Source organism: Podarcis raffonei, chromosome 13 (assembly GCF_027172205.1).
Source record: "Podarcis raffonei isolate rPodRaf1 chromosome 13, rPodRaf1.pri, whole genome shotgun sequence".
Taxonomy (NCBI): Eukaryota; Metazoa; Chordata; class Lepidosauria; order Squamata; family Lacertidae; genus Podarcis; species Podarcis raffonei.
Window position 1 is genome coordinate 8,445,332 of NC_070614.1, and position 14,631 is coordinate 8,459,962.

General features: G+C 46.9%; 1 protein-coding gene across 5 annotated transcripts in view; it reads right to left on the reverse strand.

Moving 5' to 3' along the window:
- The window catches only part of LOC128400799 (UDP-glucuronosyltransferase 2A2-like), a 40,123-nt gene that overhangs the window by 4,402 nt on the left and 21,090 nt on the right, over positions 1 to 14,631 (reverse strand). For 4 of the 5 annotated variants that reach the window (XM_053363346.1, XM_053363347.1, XM_053363349.1 and 1 more), the window contains exons 2-4: positions 9,375 to 9,523; positions 5,434 to 5,565; positions 85 to 172 (exon numbers count right to left, since the gene is read on the reverse strand). In XM_053363346.1, the coding sequence (XP_053219321.1) occupies positions 85 to 172; positions 5,434 to 5,565; positions 9,375 to 9,523 (369 nt within the window). Of the gene's footprint in view, positions 1 to 84; positions 173 to 5,433; positions 5,566 to 9,374; positions 9,524 to 11,987; positions 12,624 to 13,536; positions 14,295 to 14,631 lie in introns of those variants that run through there. The other variant, XM_053363350.1, reaches the window with a different exon arrangement.

Below are 14,631 nucleotides of genomic sequence, written 5' to 3' on the forward strand. Positions count from 1 at the left end.
AACATGGAAATGCAGAGGTTGTATTTCCTAGCAATTGTCAGAATGGAGCAATGAAGCCAATGTTTGCAGCATAAGATCTCTCACCAAGAAGGTCGTTTTGTGGGATCCAGTCATAAAGTCTGGTGTTGGCTCCTAATGTGTCTGGCCTTTTTCCTTTGTAGCGCCAGAGAACCTGGGATTTGGGGGGGGGGAGGGAGAGAGAGAGAAATTAATGAATAATTGCAAAGACGATTAAGCTTGATGCTGGCCCGGACTTCCGGGTTGGCGCCATCGTCTAATGGCGGATTCCCTCCGAGCTCCGGAGGGAATCTGCTCAACAGGGGTCGGGTTCTGCCGCGGCGGCGACGCGGGGACCCTTAGAAACCACAGGCGCTGAAGCCTGTGGACCTGGTGACTCGGTGGGCACCATTTGTGCGCCCCCCCGACCCGCAAAGAAGCCTTTTTAAAGGCTTCAGAACGGGGGACGGAGGGAGGTGTGGTGCTGAGAGTTCGACTGCTTCCCCTGCTGAGTGAAGCCGCATGCCATGGACGGAGAGCGTTAACTTCTTCTTTTGAACTTTTGGATCAAAGTAACGACCCGTGAGTAACACGGTAATTGGACTTAAAAGGGAAAATTATTTCTGGGAATTCGGCAAGATCGGGTAAGGTGCTAAAAAGGAAGTCAACCTGCCCGCCTTGTAAGCATCGTAAAGCAAGGATTTTATTACTAAGGTTGTGTGAATGTCTTTTGTTTTTTGTGGAAAAGCGCAATTAACTTTCTATTGGGCCAATTTAAGTGACTGTGCTGGAGGATAAGAGAACGGAATTCACCCCTCCCCCAAAACCCGGGAGCGATCGGGCAGAGAGCCTGTGGAAGAGGTTTATAGACTTTGACAGCTGTCAAATTAGCTGTCAAAGCTGGAAAAAAAAAGGAGAACTGTGTCTTTGCTGGTTACATTTGATACAATTTGGTAACAAATTGTTAAAAACAAAGAAGAAAAGGTTAATTTGTCATTAAGTAACTAGAATCCCTCTAGAGGGGGTTCAGGACATTACAAAAATGGCTGTAAGTGGAAAAATACTGGCTGAACTGGAAAAGACCTTTCGTCTTTTGGGAAATCTACAGAAGCAGACAGATGTTTTGACTATGAGTGTAATAACAATGAAGGGAACAGTAAACAAAATTGCTGAACCTGGAAAGGATATGATTCAAGCTCCTGCAGATGAACAGGGAAGTGTTGCTGCTGATACAAAAATCCTTATAGCCAAACAGGAGAAAGAGTCTGAGTCATTTGAGATGCCATTTAAAGAATATGAGAAAGAAGGAGGCGCTGGGATGTTGCAGATGGCTAAAGAGAGCCAGAGGCCTGTTAAGTTGGAAACAATTGAAAATAAGAACATAACAATGAAAGTGTGGCTGGAAGTGAAGAATGGAATCTGGAGAGATCTCCTCTTATGGGGATCGGAAGACATATGGAATATAAATATGGACAGTACAGAGTTTGGAGCCTTTGGGACATTTGAACTTATGAGAAGCAAGAAACAAGATTTTGGCTCCATTGTTAAATATGGAGGTCTGGCTGGAAGAAATATGGACTTTACTGGAACAGAGCCTCTTCGAGATTCGGAATTTAAAATAAAGGACTATCAAGAAAACCGGCAGAGAGAAATTGAGAGAGGGTTAAGTGCCTCGGATGTGAGATCGCCAGGCTGATTTTGGATGGACTGATGGACTTTGGTTGGGGATCGAAACCGGGAAAGGGGGTGGGAGGGCTTCGGGAATTTAAAGGGTGTAAAAATATGATTCTGTTTTAATTAAGTTGGCTTTTGCCACTAACATAAAAATGGGGAATTTGGGGAGAGATTTGGGGCCGACCTTAGCAAAAGATTATCAAAAATAAGTGTTTCGTGTATAAAGATTGGGATTTTTAAGTTTAAATAGGTTAATTAAATTGATGGAGGAATTTAGGGAAAGTATGTTAAGAATAAGTTTTGAAATATAAAGATAGAGGTTTAGAAGTTAAAATTTGTTTAAGATAATTGAATTAGAGGAAATAAGGTAAAGTGGGGGGGATAAAAATTGCTGAGCTAAAAATTGGAATTGGAATACAAGAAGGGTAGGTGTGGGGAAGTCAAGGAAATTGGGTATGGAATATAATTATGGTAAACTTTTAAATTGCTGTTTTTCTTTTTCTTTTCTTTTTTCTTTTTTTCTTTTTCTCTTTTCTGTTTTCCTTTGTATTCTTTTTTGAAAATTTTAATAAACATAATTAAAAAAAACAAAAAACAAAAGGGAATCAAAAAAAAAAAAAGCTTGATGCTGGCCCACAGGTTATATTGACCTTTTATCAACACAAAGGAAAAAGATTAAAAGTTAAAACATTGAGCATGAATACAGCTAAAGCCGAAGATTTTTTTAAGCACATTGCTTAAGTATATGCTTAAATGCTCTCTATAAAAACCAGCACTTCAGCAGTTGTGGGGGTTTTTTTGTCTTTACACAAAAAACAACCAGTTTTCTTTTTGAAAAGCTCAAATATGTGCCTATTTTAAATGGCCACAAGACTTAAGTTCTATTCTGTTCATTGATCTATTAATATGTGGAGCCCTGGTTGAGATTGTACCCTGTCCTGACATAATGATGTTTAATTAAAATGTGAGGAGTATAATTATATTATGCCTTATATATTATTTAGCTAAACTTTCGCCAGTGTTATTTTATGTCCCATATTGGTATTCAATGGACATTTACTCCCATGATGGCAGCACTCACGAAATTAAAAGACTCCTGCTTCTTGGGAGAAAAGCAATGACAAACATAGACAGCATCTTAAAAAGCAGAGACATCACCTTGCCAACAAAGGTCCGTATAGTAAAAGCTACGGTTTTCCCAGTAGTGATGTATGGAAGTGAAAGCTGGACCATAAAGAAGGCTGATCGCCGAAGAATTGATGCTTTTGAATTATGGTGCTGGAGGAGACTCTTGAGAGTCCCATGGACTGCAAGAAGATCAAACCTCTCCATTCTGAAGGAAATCAGCCCTGAGTGCTCACTGGAAGGACAGATCGTGAAGCTGAGGCTCCAATACTTTGGCCACCTCATGAGAAGAGAAGACTCCCTGGAAAAGACCCTGATGTTGGGAAAGATGGAGGGCACAAGGAGAAGGGGACGACAGAGGACGAGATGGTTGGACGGTGTTCTCGAAGCTACCAGCATGAGTTTGACCAAACTGCGGGAGGCAGTGGAAGACAGGAGTGCCTGGCGTGCTCTGGTCCATGGGGTCACAAGGTCGGACACGACTAAACAACTAAACAACAACAATACTTTCCCAGAAGAATTAGTACATCATTTGCAAAGTAACTTTTGCCTCTCACCCACTATGTTAAAGGGAAGTGTGTGTATGTGTGTGTGTGTGTACAAATAACTTCAAATATATAAACGGCTTCATATTTCAGAGAAGTATAGCATCCTGAAAATATCACAAATAAAAGTCAAATGCAAAAATAAGGTTAAAATTCCACATTTGATAGCAGCGTAGATAGCAATTGCATACGATATCCTCTCGGACATCACCATAAACTGAAATGACATAAGAGGACCATAACGACAACTAAAAAGGTAAAGGTACCCCTGCCCGTACGGGCCAGTCTTGCCAGACTCTAGGGTTGTGCGCCCATCTCACTCAAGAGGCCGGGGGCCAGCGCTGTCTGGAGACACTTCCGGGTCACGTGGCCAGCGTGACATCGCTGCTCTGGCGAGCCAGAGCTGCACACGGAAATGCCGTTTACCTTCCCACTAGTAAGCGGTCCCTATTTATCTACTTGCACCCGGGGGTGCTTTCGAACTCCTAGGTTGGCAGGCGCTGGGACCGAGCAATGGGAGCGCACCCCGCCGCGGGGATTCGAACCGCCGACCTTTTGATCGGCAAGTCCTAGGCGCTGAGGCTTTAACCCACAGCGCCACCCACGTCCCTATAACGACAACTACTATTTATTAAATTTGTTAGTCATTTTATCTTGCCCAAGGTAACCCAAAGCAACCTACAAATGAAGCAAAACCCTACATAGAAAACTAGAGCATTAGAATCACCCCACCCATTTCTAAAAGGCCACAGTTGGTTAAAGGGCGTCCGCCGCCACAGAGGAGACCTGTTCTTATGTTGCCACGTTCCAAACTTCTCATGGAGGGTACGCATGGAGAATGGCCTCAGATGATGATCTCATTCAGGGGTCGGCAACTTAAGGCTCATGGGCCACAAGCGGACAATGGGGGTCGTTTAACCGGCCCATGGACCCCCGCCGCCCACTCGGTTGGCTCCCGTGCACTGCGCTAAACTGGTGGCCTGCCTTCCATGATGCTGGCTGGCTTCCCATTGGCTGCAGGAGGCTCCTGCAGCCAATGGGAAGCTGCTCACGCCTCCTCCACGCCAGAAGGAGTGCCAGAAATAGTGTTTGCACATGCACGGGCACTCCAGTCCACTGTGGTGTCTGGGGGACCATGAACCAGCCCAAGCCACAAAAACTTTGCCAACCCCTGATGGTTGGTTCATATGGAGAGAGGCGCTTCTTTCAGTATTGTGGTCTTGAGGTGTTTAAGGCTTTATAGGTCAAAACCCAACACTTTTAATTGGGCCTGGAAGCTAACTGGCAGTCCATGAGGTTGGACCAGGATTGGTGTCATATGCTCAAGCCATCTTGCCTTGGTGAGCAACCTGGCCATCGATTCTACAGAGACAGCCATTTCCCCCACACCCAATATGCAAGCATGTTTTTATCCATGGGTAGGCAACTCCTGCCAACCTAGCAGTTCGAAAGCACATCAAAGTGCAAGTAGATAAATAGGTACCGCTCCGGCGGGAAGGTAAACGGCGTTTCCGTGCGCTGCTCTGGTTCGCCAGAAGCGGCTTAGTCATGCTGGCCACATGACCCGGAAGCTGTACGCCGGCTCCCTCGGCCAATAAAGCAAGATGGAAGCTGCAACCCCAGAGTCGGTCACGACTGGACCTAATGGTCAGGGGTCCCTTTACCTTTACCTTTAGGCAACCTAAGGCCTGGGGGCCAGATCTGGCCTAATCGCCTTCTAAATCCGGCCTGCGGACAGTCCGAGAATCAGTGTGTTTTTACATGAGTAGAATGTGTCCTTTTATTTAAAATGCATCTCTGGGTTATTTGTGGGGCATAGGAATTTGTTCATTTTTTTTCCTTCCAAAATATAGTCCGGCCCACCACAAGGTCTGAGGGACAGTGGACAGGCCCCTTGCTGAAAAAGTTTGCTGACCCCTGTATTTTATCAGTAGTAGGAACACCCTAGCCTCTCCCGCTTTCTTCCCAATTGAAGCATTGTGTTCACTTTTCCAAAGTCCAGCATACAACATACACACACACACACACACACACACACACACACACACAAACAAACCCAAACAGCACGAAGCAGGCACCCAAGAAAACATACCTTCTGTGGAAGCTGGCTGAGGGCCAATGCGATCATGTTCCCCTTTTCCTCTGTTAAGTTTTTAATCATAGAGCCCAGGGAGAAGACCACAATGCCATGTTCTCCTGAACTCTGGACAAATTCTTCCATTTCCTATTAAAAGGCAAAAGCAATTAAAAGTAAGGTTCCCTCTGCTGCTTGAAATGCATACATGACTAGCTATGGTAATTCAATCCCCCCACACACTTATTTTATAAGTTGTGCTGTAATAACTGTTACGATATGAAAGCAATGCGGCTACGAGCTGCTAGCTTGAAAACAAAACATGATGGAATGTTAGGACTGTTCCGTGGGAAACAGAGGGACAATCAATTCACAGTGCGAAGCACAGGAATTAGCTCAGAGTGTAATATGAGCTCTCCCATTTATTCCTGTACAGGAAGTGTTTGTCAGTAGACTGCTGGAGTTTGAAGAGAGCAGTCATGTTTTTGTAATGCTGCAAAGACAGAAATAAAGGCATGTAAATACGTTTCTGTCTATCTCTTTCCCCTGCCAGGGGGAGGGGTGTGTTCTTCTCACGCCGAGAAGGATCGCCTATTGCGACCTAGCCTGGATCTTGCTGGGGAATGCAGCCAGGGAGGTCGACAGGAGATCAAGCCGGGTGCCTGGAAGAGTTGCCAGTTTCTCCTGATATGGGCTTGATTTCCGACAATAACATCCTTAACATTGGCCGTGCTGACTGGGAAATGGGAGAGATCTTCTAAGTAAAGCAGAGTGCCTAACGTTTGGAGCACACCAACGTCTGGAGGGCCACAGGTCCCCAACTTCTGAGAGAGAGAGAGAAAAAATAACTAAAATGCAGAAGACAACAGTAGTGAGGAATTTAATTTGTGGCCCTCCAGTGATTGCTGTATTCTCCAGCTCCCCTCAGTCTCAAACACCATGGTCAATGGGCAGGGATGAAGAGAGTTGTCGCCCAACATGATCTGCAGTTCCTGCTCCCCCACCTCTGTTTTAACCATAGCTTACAGATTTGAAAATAAGGGACCAGCAGCCTCGAAAATAAGGGATCAGCAGCCAAAATAAGGAATTTTCCAAGCACAGGTATGTTCAACTTCTGAGCCCCTCCAAGCCAAAGGCAGAAAGCCCAGCCAGCAGCCAAACAAAGCCTCAAGCGGTGGTTCCCACAGCGCAGCAACCCAGCAAAGGGGATGCAGCAAGGAAAACCACTGTTACCTCTCCGCTGGGAAGCGCTGAGCAAAGGCGAGTCCCCAGGCAACGCAGCTGATTTGATCAACACAAGGCATGCAAGCTCCACCCCCAGTCGTTCTTAGACTCCTTATTGGGTGAGCAGCGCAGCCAAGCAACACAGTTGGAGCCTCCCTCCTCCCTGGCCGGCGGGGAGGGAGGGAGAGGAGCTGCTTCCTTTGAAACCCAGGAAATTTAAGGGACATCATCAATAAGGGACAGCAGCGGGACACAGCTGTCCCGCCAAATAAGGGACAGTTGACAGCTATGGTTTTAACTGTTTGGTAAGTTCTGTGTTTGACCAGAGGAAAAGCCAAAGAAGATTACGAATTTAACCTACAAAATATGTGAAGCAATTGTGAGAAAGATACATTTTTGTTTAACGTCAGTGGAATTCCATCATTCATCATAAGGTGGCAGTGTCCCCCAGCAATACATGAAATTCATCTTCCAGTTTTTGAGAATTACCTTGAGAGATATACTACTACTACTGATAATAATAATAAATATCAGGCTTCAGTTAATGAAGTGTTTTTGTACTACTAAGCCTATGGTATTTATGATGATAACAAGGACAAAAACTGCTTCTCCTTCCTGTTATGGTTGTCAATCGTAGTATTAAATTTTGGGAGCATATTTTATAGCTTTATGAATTGAAGTTCATATATAGTTTTACTCTGCCTTTGTCTACTTGCCTTATTTGACAAGTTGAATCTAATCCACATCGTGTGTGTGTGTGTGTGTGTGTGTGTGTGTGTGTGTGTGAGAGAGAGAGAGAGAGAGAGAGAGAGAGAGAGAGAGAGAGATTGGGAGGGAATTAAATCCCAGTAAACTGGTTTGCTACTAAGGACCCTGAATATAATAATGACAACAAGATTGATATCAACACCTGGCCTAGTCTTAACTTTATCAGTTCTAAAGTCCTAAAGGGGAAATGATAACTAAGGCCTTTCCTGGAGCTGCCTACAATGGAATGTTGTTTCACAGAGACATTCCTGCCCCCTGGTCTGAAGCCTCTTTCTTGGGGCTGTGTGGTAAGAGTGCCCCTTAAGAAGAAGAAGAAGAAGAAGAAGAAGAAGAAGAAGAAGAAGAAGAAGAAGAGTTTGGATTTGATATCCCACTTTATCAGTACCCAAAGGAGTCTCAAAGCAGCTAACAATCTCCTTTCCCTTCCTACCCCACAACAAACACCCTGTGAGGTGAGTGGGGCTGAGAGACTTCAAAGAAGGTCACCCAGCAGCTGCATGTGGTGGAGCGGGGAATCGAACCCAGTTCACCAGATTACGAGTCCACCGCTCTTAACCACTACACCACACTGGCTCTCTACACTGGCTCTCTTTAGCTGCTGAGCTGCTGACTTGAGGGCTCTCCTAGCAGTCTGATGGCTCCTGAGTCCTATTACCAGCCTTTTGCTGCACCCCACCTTGCGCTTAAATATGTCTGGGGCTTGAGTGGGACCGACATATTTGGCCACTCCACTCTCGGAAGCAAACGTGATGCTGGCAGGTTAATCATCTGCAGCCCCCAACTGCAATCTCTTTGCCGTTTCTAGAGAAATCTGAAATGGACTGAAACCCAGACCAGAATCCATCCCCACATAAACATGGGACACAATCCATGTCTCTGCACAAGCTCCACTGGGATGAACACAAGATAGCCCTGGCTTCCTCAACCTCGGTCCTCCAGATGTTTTGAGACTACAATTCCCAGCGTCCCTGACCACTGGTCCTGCTAGCTAGGGATCATGGGAGTTGTAGGCCAAAAACATCTGGAGGGCCGAGGTTGAGGAAGCCTGAGATAGAATGTGTCCTCCGTGTCAGATCTGTCCCATCTTCCAGGCTTCCACTCTGAATGTCACCCCTGAATTTGCCCCTCGATAAACCTTCAGATATGGATGCTGTGAAACCACCAACTACCTCAGATTTGGAGCTGATAATCAGAGCAAGCCCATGAAAGAAAGCCATGCCTCCTCCACATACACGAAATTAAGGGGAAGAAATGGAGGCTGTGAGAGATTTTACTTTCTTGGGCTCCATGATCACTGCAGATGGTGACAGCAGCCACGAAATTAAAAGACGCCTACTTCTTGGGAGAAAAGCAATGACAAACCTAGACAGCATCTTAAAAAGCAGAGACATCACCTTGCCAACAAAGGTCCGTATAGTTCAAGCTATGGTTTTCCCAGTAGTGATGTATAGAAGCGAGAGCTGGACCATAAAGAAGGCTGATTGCTGAAGAATTGATGCTTTTGAATTATGGTGCTGGAGGAGACTCTTGAGAGTCCCATGGACTGCAAGAAGATCAAACCTCTCCATTCTGAAGGAAATCAGCCCTGAGTGCTCACTGGAAGGACAGATCCTGAAGTGGAGGCTCCAATACGTTGGCCACCTCATGAGAAGAGAAGACTCCCTGGAAAAGATCCTGATGTTGGGAAAGATGGAGGGCGCAAGGAGAAGGGGACGACAGAGGACGAGATGGTTGGACAGTGTTCTCGAAGCTACCAGCATGAGTTTGACCCAACTGCGGGAGGCAGTGGAAGACAGGAGTGCCTGGTGTGCTCTGGTCCATGGGGTCACAAAGAGTCGGACACGACTAAACAACTAAACAACAACAACTTGTCCTCGCCACCACATGTCCTCCCCTTTCCTGGTGGTGTTTTGTAGGAGAACCAGGCACGATTACCATGACCAGTTGACAGGCAAGGAGGGAATTACCTCTGGCAAAGGCTTGGCTGGCTGGCAGTGCAGACCCCCCACAAACTCAAAATTGGGTAGGAAAGGCCGCGGGAATTCAAAGTCCCAGTAGGTGCGAATCAACCAGATCTCCGCTTTCCCCATCACTTCACATAATGTTGTGGGTCTCCCTGTTGAGTGAGAAAAAGGAAGGGGGTTAAATTCAGCTCCACTCTTCTTCCCAGATTCAACTGCTTTGGCAAACTTGCTTCCAGAAATAATGTGGTTCAGACATTACATTTCAGCTGTGTATGGTGCACCTGAAAAAAAAGAAGAAAATAAATGTGAACCACAACAGGGGACTGAGCTTGCAGAAATGCATGTACTGCACATGCTTGCTTGTTAGGATTGGCTATGGCTCCTTGGTGGATACTCTTTCAGGGGCACACCCAAGCTCTCTGTTGCGTAATAGTTGAAAGAACCCACTGCTTCAAAGTCAGTGTTGATAGCTGAAGGCACATCACTGTTGCTTACAATCTGCTTAGATCAGCTTTCCCCAACTTGGCTCCTTCCTAAAGTTTTGGACTTGAGAGTCCATCAGCCTTGGCCAGCATGTCTGCACTGACTGGGGCTGATGGGAATTGTAGTCTAAAACCTCTGGAGGGAACCAGGCTGAGGGAGGCTGGCTGAAGCTTCATTTCTCAGGGTTTTTGAGACTTTATGGGCAAATTCTCAGTGACCCAGGAGGAAAGAGTTTGGAATGAACCATCTTGAATATTTTTTTTTAGAAAAGGGAGGAATAAGAAACACCTAATACAGTGGTACCTCGGGTTACATACGCTTCAGGTTACATACGCTTCATGTTACATCCAGAAATAGTACCTCGGGTTAAGAACTTTGCTTCAGGATGAGAACAGAATCGTGCTCCAGCGGCGTGGCAGCAGCAGGAGACCCCATTAGCTAAAGTAGTGCTTCAGGTTAAGAACAGTTTCAGGTTAAGTACAGATCTCCGGAACAAATTAAGTACTTAACCCGAGGTACCACTGTATTGAAAAGGAAACACGTTTATTTTTCAGGAAGGATCACTTCCTGCTCACAGGTCGTTCCTATATATCTCACACAGTTGTTGTCTTCCACTGCCCCAGTTCTGTCATATTTCTCCCATTCTTCCGCTGCCAAAAACATTCCCAGTGCCCTCCTGTGCTTATGATGAAAGCAAAAGAGGAGCAATGCAGGATCAGACCGAAGTCCATTTAGCAGCAGTGGTGTTTGCAGCAGTGGCTGGGCAGATCTGCTTCTAGCAAGTTTCCAAGCTGGGCTTGAAGGCAATACCTCTCTGCTTCCCTCTCTCCTTTCGCAGCACCTGGTGCTCAGGGATAAATACTGTACCACCTCCAAACATCTGGTTGTTTATTGAGGAGGGCTGAATTAGCCTTCACATCTCTTTGGTTACACTTTTAAAAAAAGCACCCCTCAAGAGTCCAGTATCTCGGTTGGCAGGTGTCAGGAGCCGGTCGGCAATAAATCACACGGCGGCAGTAAAGTTAACTCTTTATTCAAGGAAACATGGTTGGCTCAGGAGGCCAGGCCTCCTGAGCACAGCAACTCTTCCTGGTAGCTCTTGTCCCCGTGAGGCAGTTCCCTTCTGTGTGTCCCCACCTTCCCAACAGCTCCCTAAGTCTCCTCCTCCCCTGGGTACTTTCCAAGCAATCTGAGCATCCACCAGCATGCCTATCTTTGCTCCATCCTCATCATACTTCTTCTGGTTCTGGGTGACCAGGCGGGAGGGGAGCTGGTCACAGCAGGAGGGGGAGACCCCCTGGTTTCTTCAGCAGCCTGCCTCATCTCTGCTTCATGGTCCTCCTCTTCTCCAGCCTCCACTTCTGCCTCTGAGTCTGAACTGCTCTCTTCCACAGCCTCTTCCTGCTCACTAAACCCCGTTGCCTCTTCAGCTTCCAACACCACCTCCTCCCAGTCTGCCCCCTCTTCTCCCTCTAACCACTCACTGTCTTCCCATCCCACCCCCTGGGCTCTGAGCCTTCTTCCTTTGGGGGTTCCCCAGCTGGTGCCTCCCACTACTCTGCATCCAGCCAGTCCATGACACCAGCCTCAGCATCCACTTTATCACATTAACAGGAAACCAGAACTATGCTGCGCACACAGCCCAATTGCTACCACTTGACTGCTCCCCTGCTGCTGCCAGCAGGTAAACAAACCCAGAATGGGATGGCTCAGTGCTACTGGGATCACAAGCCAGCCTCGAACTGCTGCTTGTTACTGGTTATGACTCCTGGCTTGTTGGGGCTTGGAGGGGCTTGGACATTAAAAGTAACCTAAGATGAACCACTGTTGCTCATGCCGTGCATATTTCTCTGTCCCGTTATCATCTGTGGTCAAACAGGTTTCACAATCTTTTTTCGCGTACTTCAAAGCCCCACAAATCAACAGCAAACAGCAGCAGCACCCTGTTGGCCAAGCAAGGGCTGTCCAGGGGTCTCTCTCACAGCTACCTGGAGATGCTGAGAACTTTCTGCATGCAAAACTGATGTTCTACCACTGAGCCACAGCCTGCCCCAGAGCATCTGACCATAACTTTGGATAAATAAAACCTTGGCACCTCTGAAAACAAAAACCCTAAAGTTTGCCTACACTTACCTAAAATCTCGCTGTAATATCGATCCCACTCACTTGCCAAGGAATACAGGAAAAATCCATCACTGAAAGCATAGAGGAGGACATTTTTCATCCTCTCAACAAAGCTCATCCTGTCACTCATCCCTCCAGTGCTGGCACCGACGTAGGAAGGAGGAGCTGGGAGTTGTCCACAGAGTCTCTCCATGCTGTTGCCATCTGAGAACCGCAAAGTGTACAGAAAGGGGATTCCGAGCAACTCGGCCAGCAGGTCACCGCAAGGTGTCACTGGGTCTGAGATGAGGACGTTAAAGTCCTCCTTCCTCAGCATCGCTATCCGCGTCTCATTGTAGAAAATGCTGTCGCAGACCTGTTTAGACATTTCGTGGAAGGAAGCAATAAATTCTCTCATCTTCTGCATCGCTTTCCAAAAGGGGAGCGTGGGCAACTCATACGTCGCTACATCCAGGAATTTCTCCACAACAGCCAAAACCTCCTCTTTGGTGAAGGTCACAGGCAGGACCTCAATGCGGTAAGAGGAGGACGATGCCTCTTTCGGATCCATCAAGTAAGAGGCTGAGGGTATCAACACCGTCACTGAGTGGCCCCTCAAGGCTAGCTCATTGAGCATCATCTTTATGTTAATCCAGTGGCTGCCACCTGTGGGCCAGACAAGAACTTTCCCACCAGAACTGGTGCCCCAACAGCACACCTGTAGCCAGAAGAGGATGAGAAGCTTCTTCGCCTGCATAGCGGCAAACAGAAACGTTTCCCCAGCAGAGTGACAATGACCCCAGCTGATGATTGCACAATTAAATAATGAGTCTATTTGCCCAGCCCTAAGCAGAGCAAAGATCCTTTATGCGATGAGTATCAATGGCTTGTAACAAATCCCGGAATGGACTGCTTCAATACAGTTGTACCTTGGTTCTCCAATTTAATCCATTCCGGGAGTCCAGAATGGTTTCAGAACCAAGGCACGGCTTCCGATTGGCTGCAGGAGCCATGGAAGCCAAACTGGACATTCGGCTTCCGAAAAACCGATGAGGATGGCTCAGTGCTACTGGGATCACAAGCCAGCCTCGAACTGCTGCTTGTTACTGGTTTCATGACTCCTGGCTGCTTGAGGCCAAACAAATCAAGACCCCCGGCTTGGGCATTAAAAGTAAAATGAGATGAGCCACTGTTGCTGATGACGTGCATATTTCTCTGTCCTGATAACATATGTGCTCAAACAGGTTTTGCAATCTTTTCCCTCGTACTTCAAAGCCCAAATCAATAGCAAACAAGAGCAGCACCCTGTTGGCCAAAGATGATACCATTTCCAACTTTCTGGGGTGGAAGCATCAGAAGATAGGAAGCTGCCTTGGTCCATCTCGCTCAATTCTGTCCACACTGACTGGCAAGGGCTGTTCCAGGGGTCTCTCTCACAGCTACCTGGAGATGCTGAGAACTTTCTGCATGCAAAACTGATGTTCTACTACTAAGCCACAGAGCATCTGCCTGTAACTTTGGATAAATAAAACCCTGGCACCTCAGAAGAACAAAAACCCTAAAGTTTGCCTACACTTACCTAAAATCTCGCTGTAATATCGATCCCACTCACTTGCCAAGGAATACAGGAAAAATCCATCACTGAAAGCATAGAAGAGGACATTTTTCATCCTCTCAACAAAGCTCATCCTGTCACTCATCCCTCCAGTGCTGGCACCGACGTAGGAAGGAGGAGCTGGGAGTTGTCCACAGAGTCTCTCCATGCTGTTGCCATCTGAGAACCGCAAAGTGTACAGAAAGGGGATTCCGAGCAACTCGGCCAGCAGGTCACCGCAAGGTGTCAGTGGGTCTGAGATGAGGACGTTAAAGTCCTCCTTCCTCAGCATCGCTATCCGCGTCTCATTGTGGAAAATGCTGTCGCAGACCTGTTTAGACATTTCATGGAAGGAAGCAATAAATTCTCTCATCTTCTGCATCGCTTTCCAAAAGGGGAGCGTGGGCAACTCATACGTCGCTACATCCAGGAATTTCTCCACAACAGCCAAAACCTCCTCTTTGGTGAAGGTCACAGGCAGGACCTCAATGCGGTAAGAGGAGGACGATGCCTTTTTCAGATCGATCAAGTAAGGGGCTGAGGGTATCAACACCATCACTGAGTGGCCCCTCAAGGCTAGCTCATTGAGCATCATCTTTATGTTAATCCAATGGCTGCCACCTGTGGGCCAGACAAGAACTTTCCCACCAGAACTGGTGCCCCAACAGCACACCTGTAGCCAGAAGAGGATGAGAAGCTTCTTCACCTGCATAGCGGCAAACAGAAACGTTTCCCCAGCAGAGTGACAATGACCCCAGCTGATGATTGCACAATTAAATAATGAGTCTATTTGCCCAGCCCTAAGCAGAGCAAAGATCCTTTATGCAATGAGTATCAATGGCTTGTAACAAATCCCGGAATGGACTGCTTCAATACAGTTGTACCTTGGTTCTCCAATTTAATCCATTCCGGGAGTCCAGAATGGTTCCAGAACCAAGGCACGGCTTCCGATTGGCCGCAGGAGCCATGGAAGCCAAACTGGACATTCGGCTTCCGAAAAACCGATGAGGATGGCTCAGTGCTACTGGGATCACAAGCCAGCCTCGAACTGCTGCTTGTTACTGGTTTCATGACTCCTGG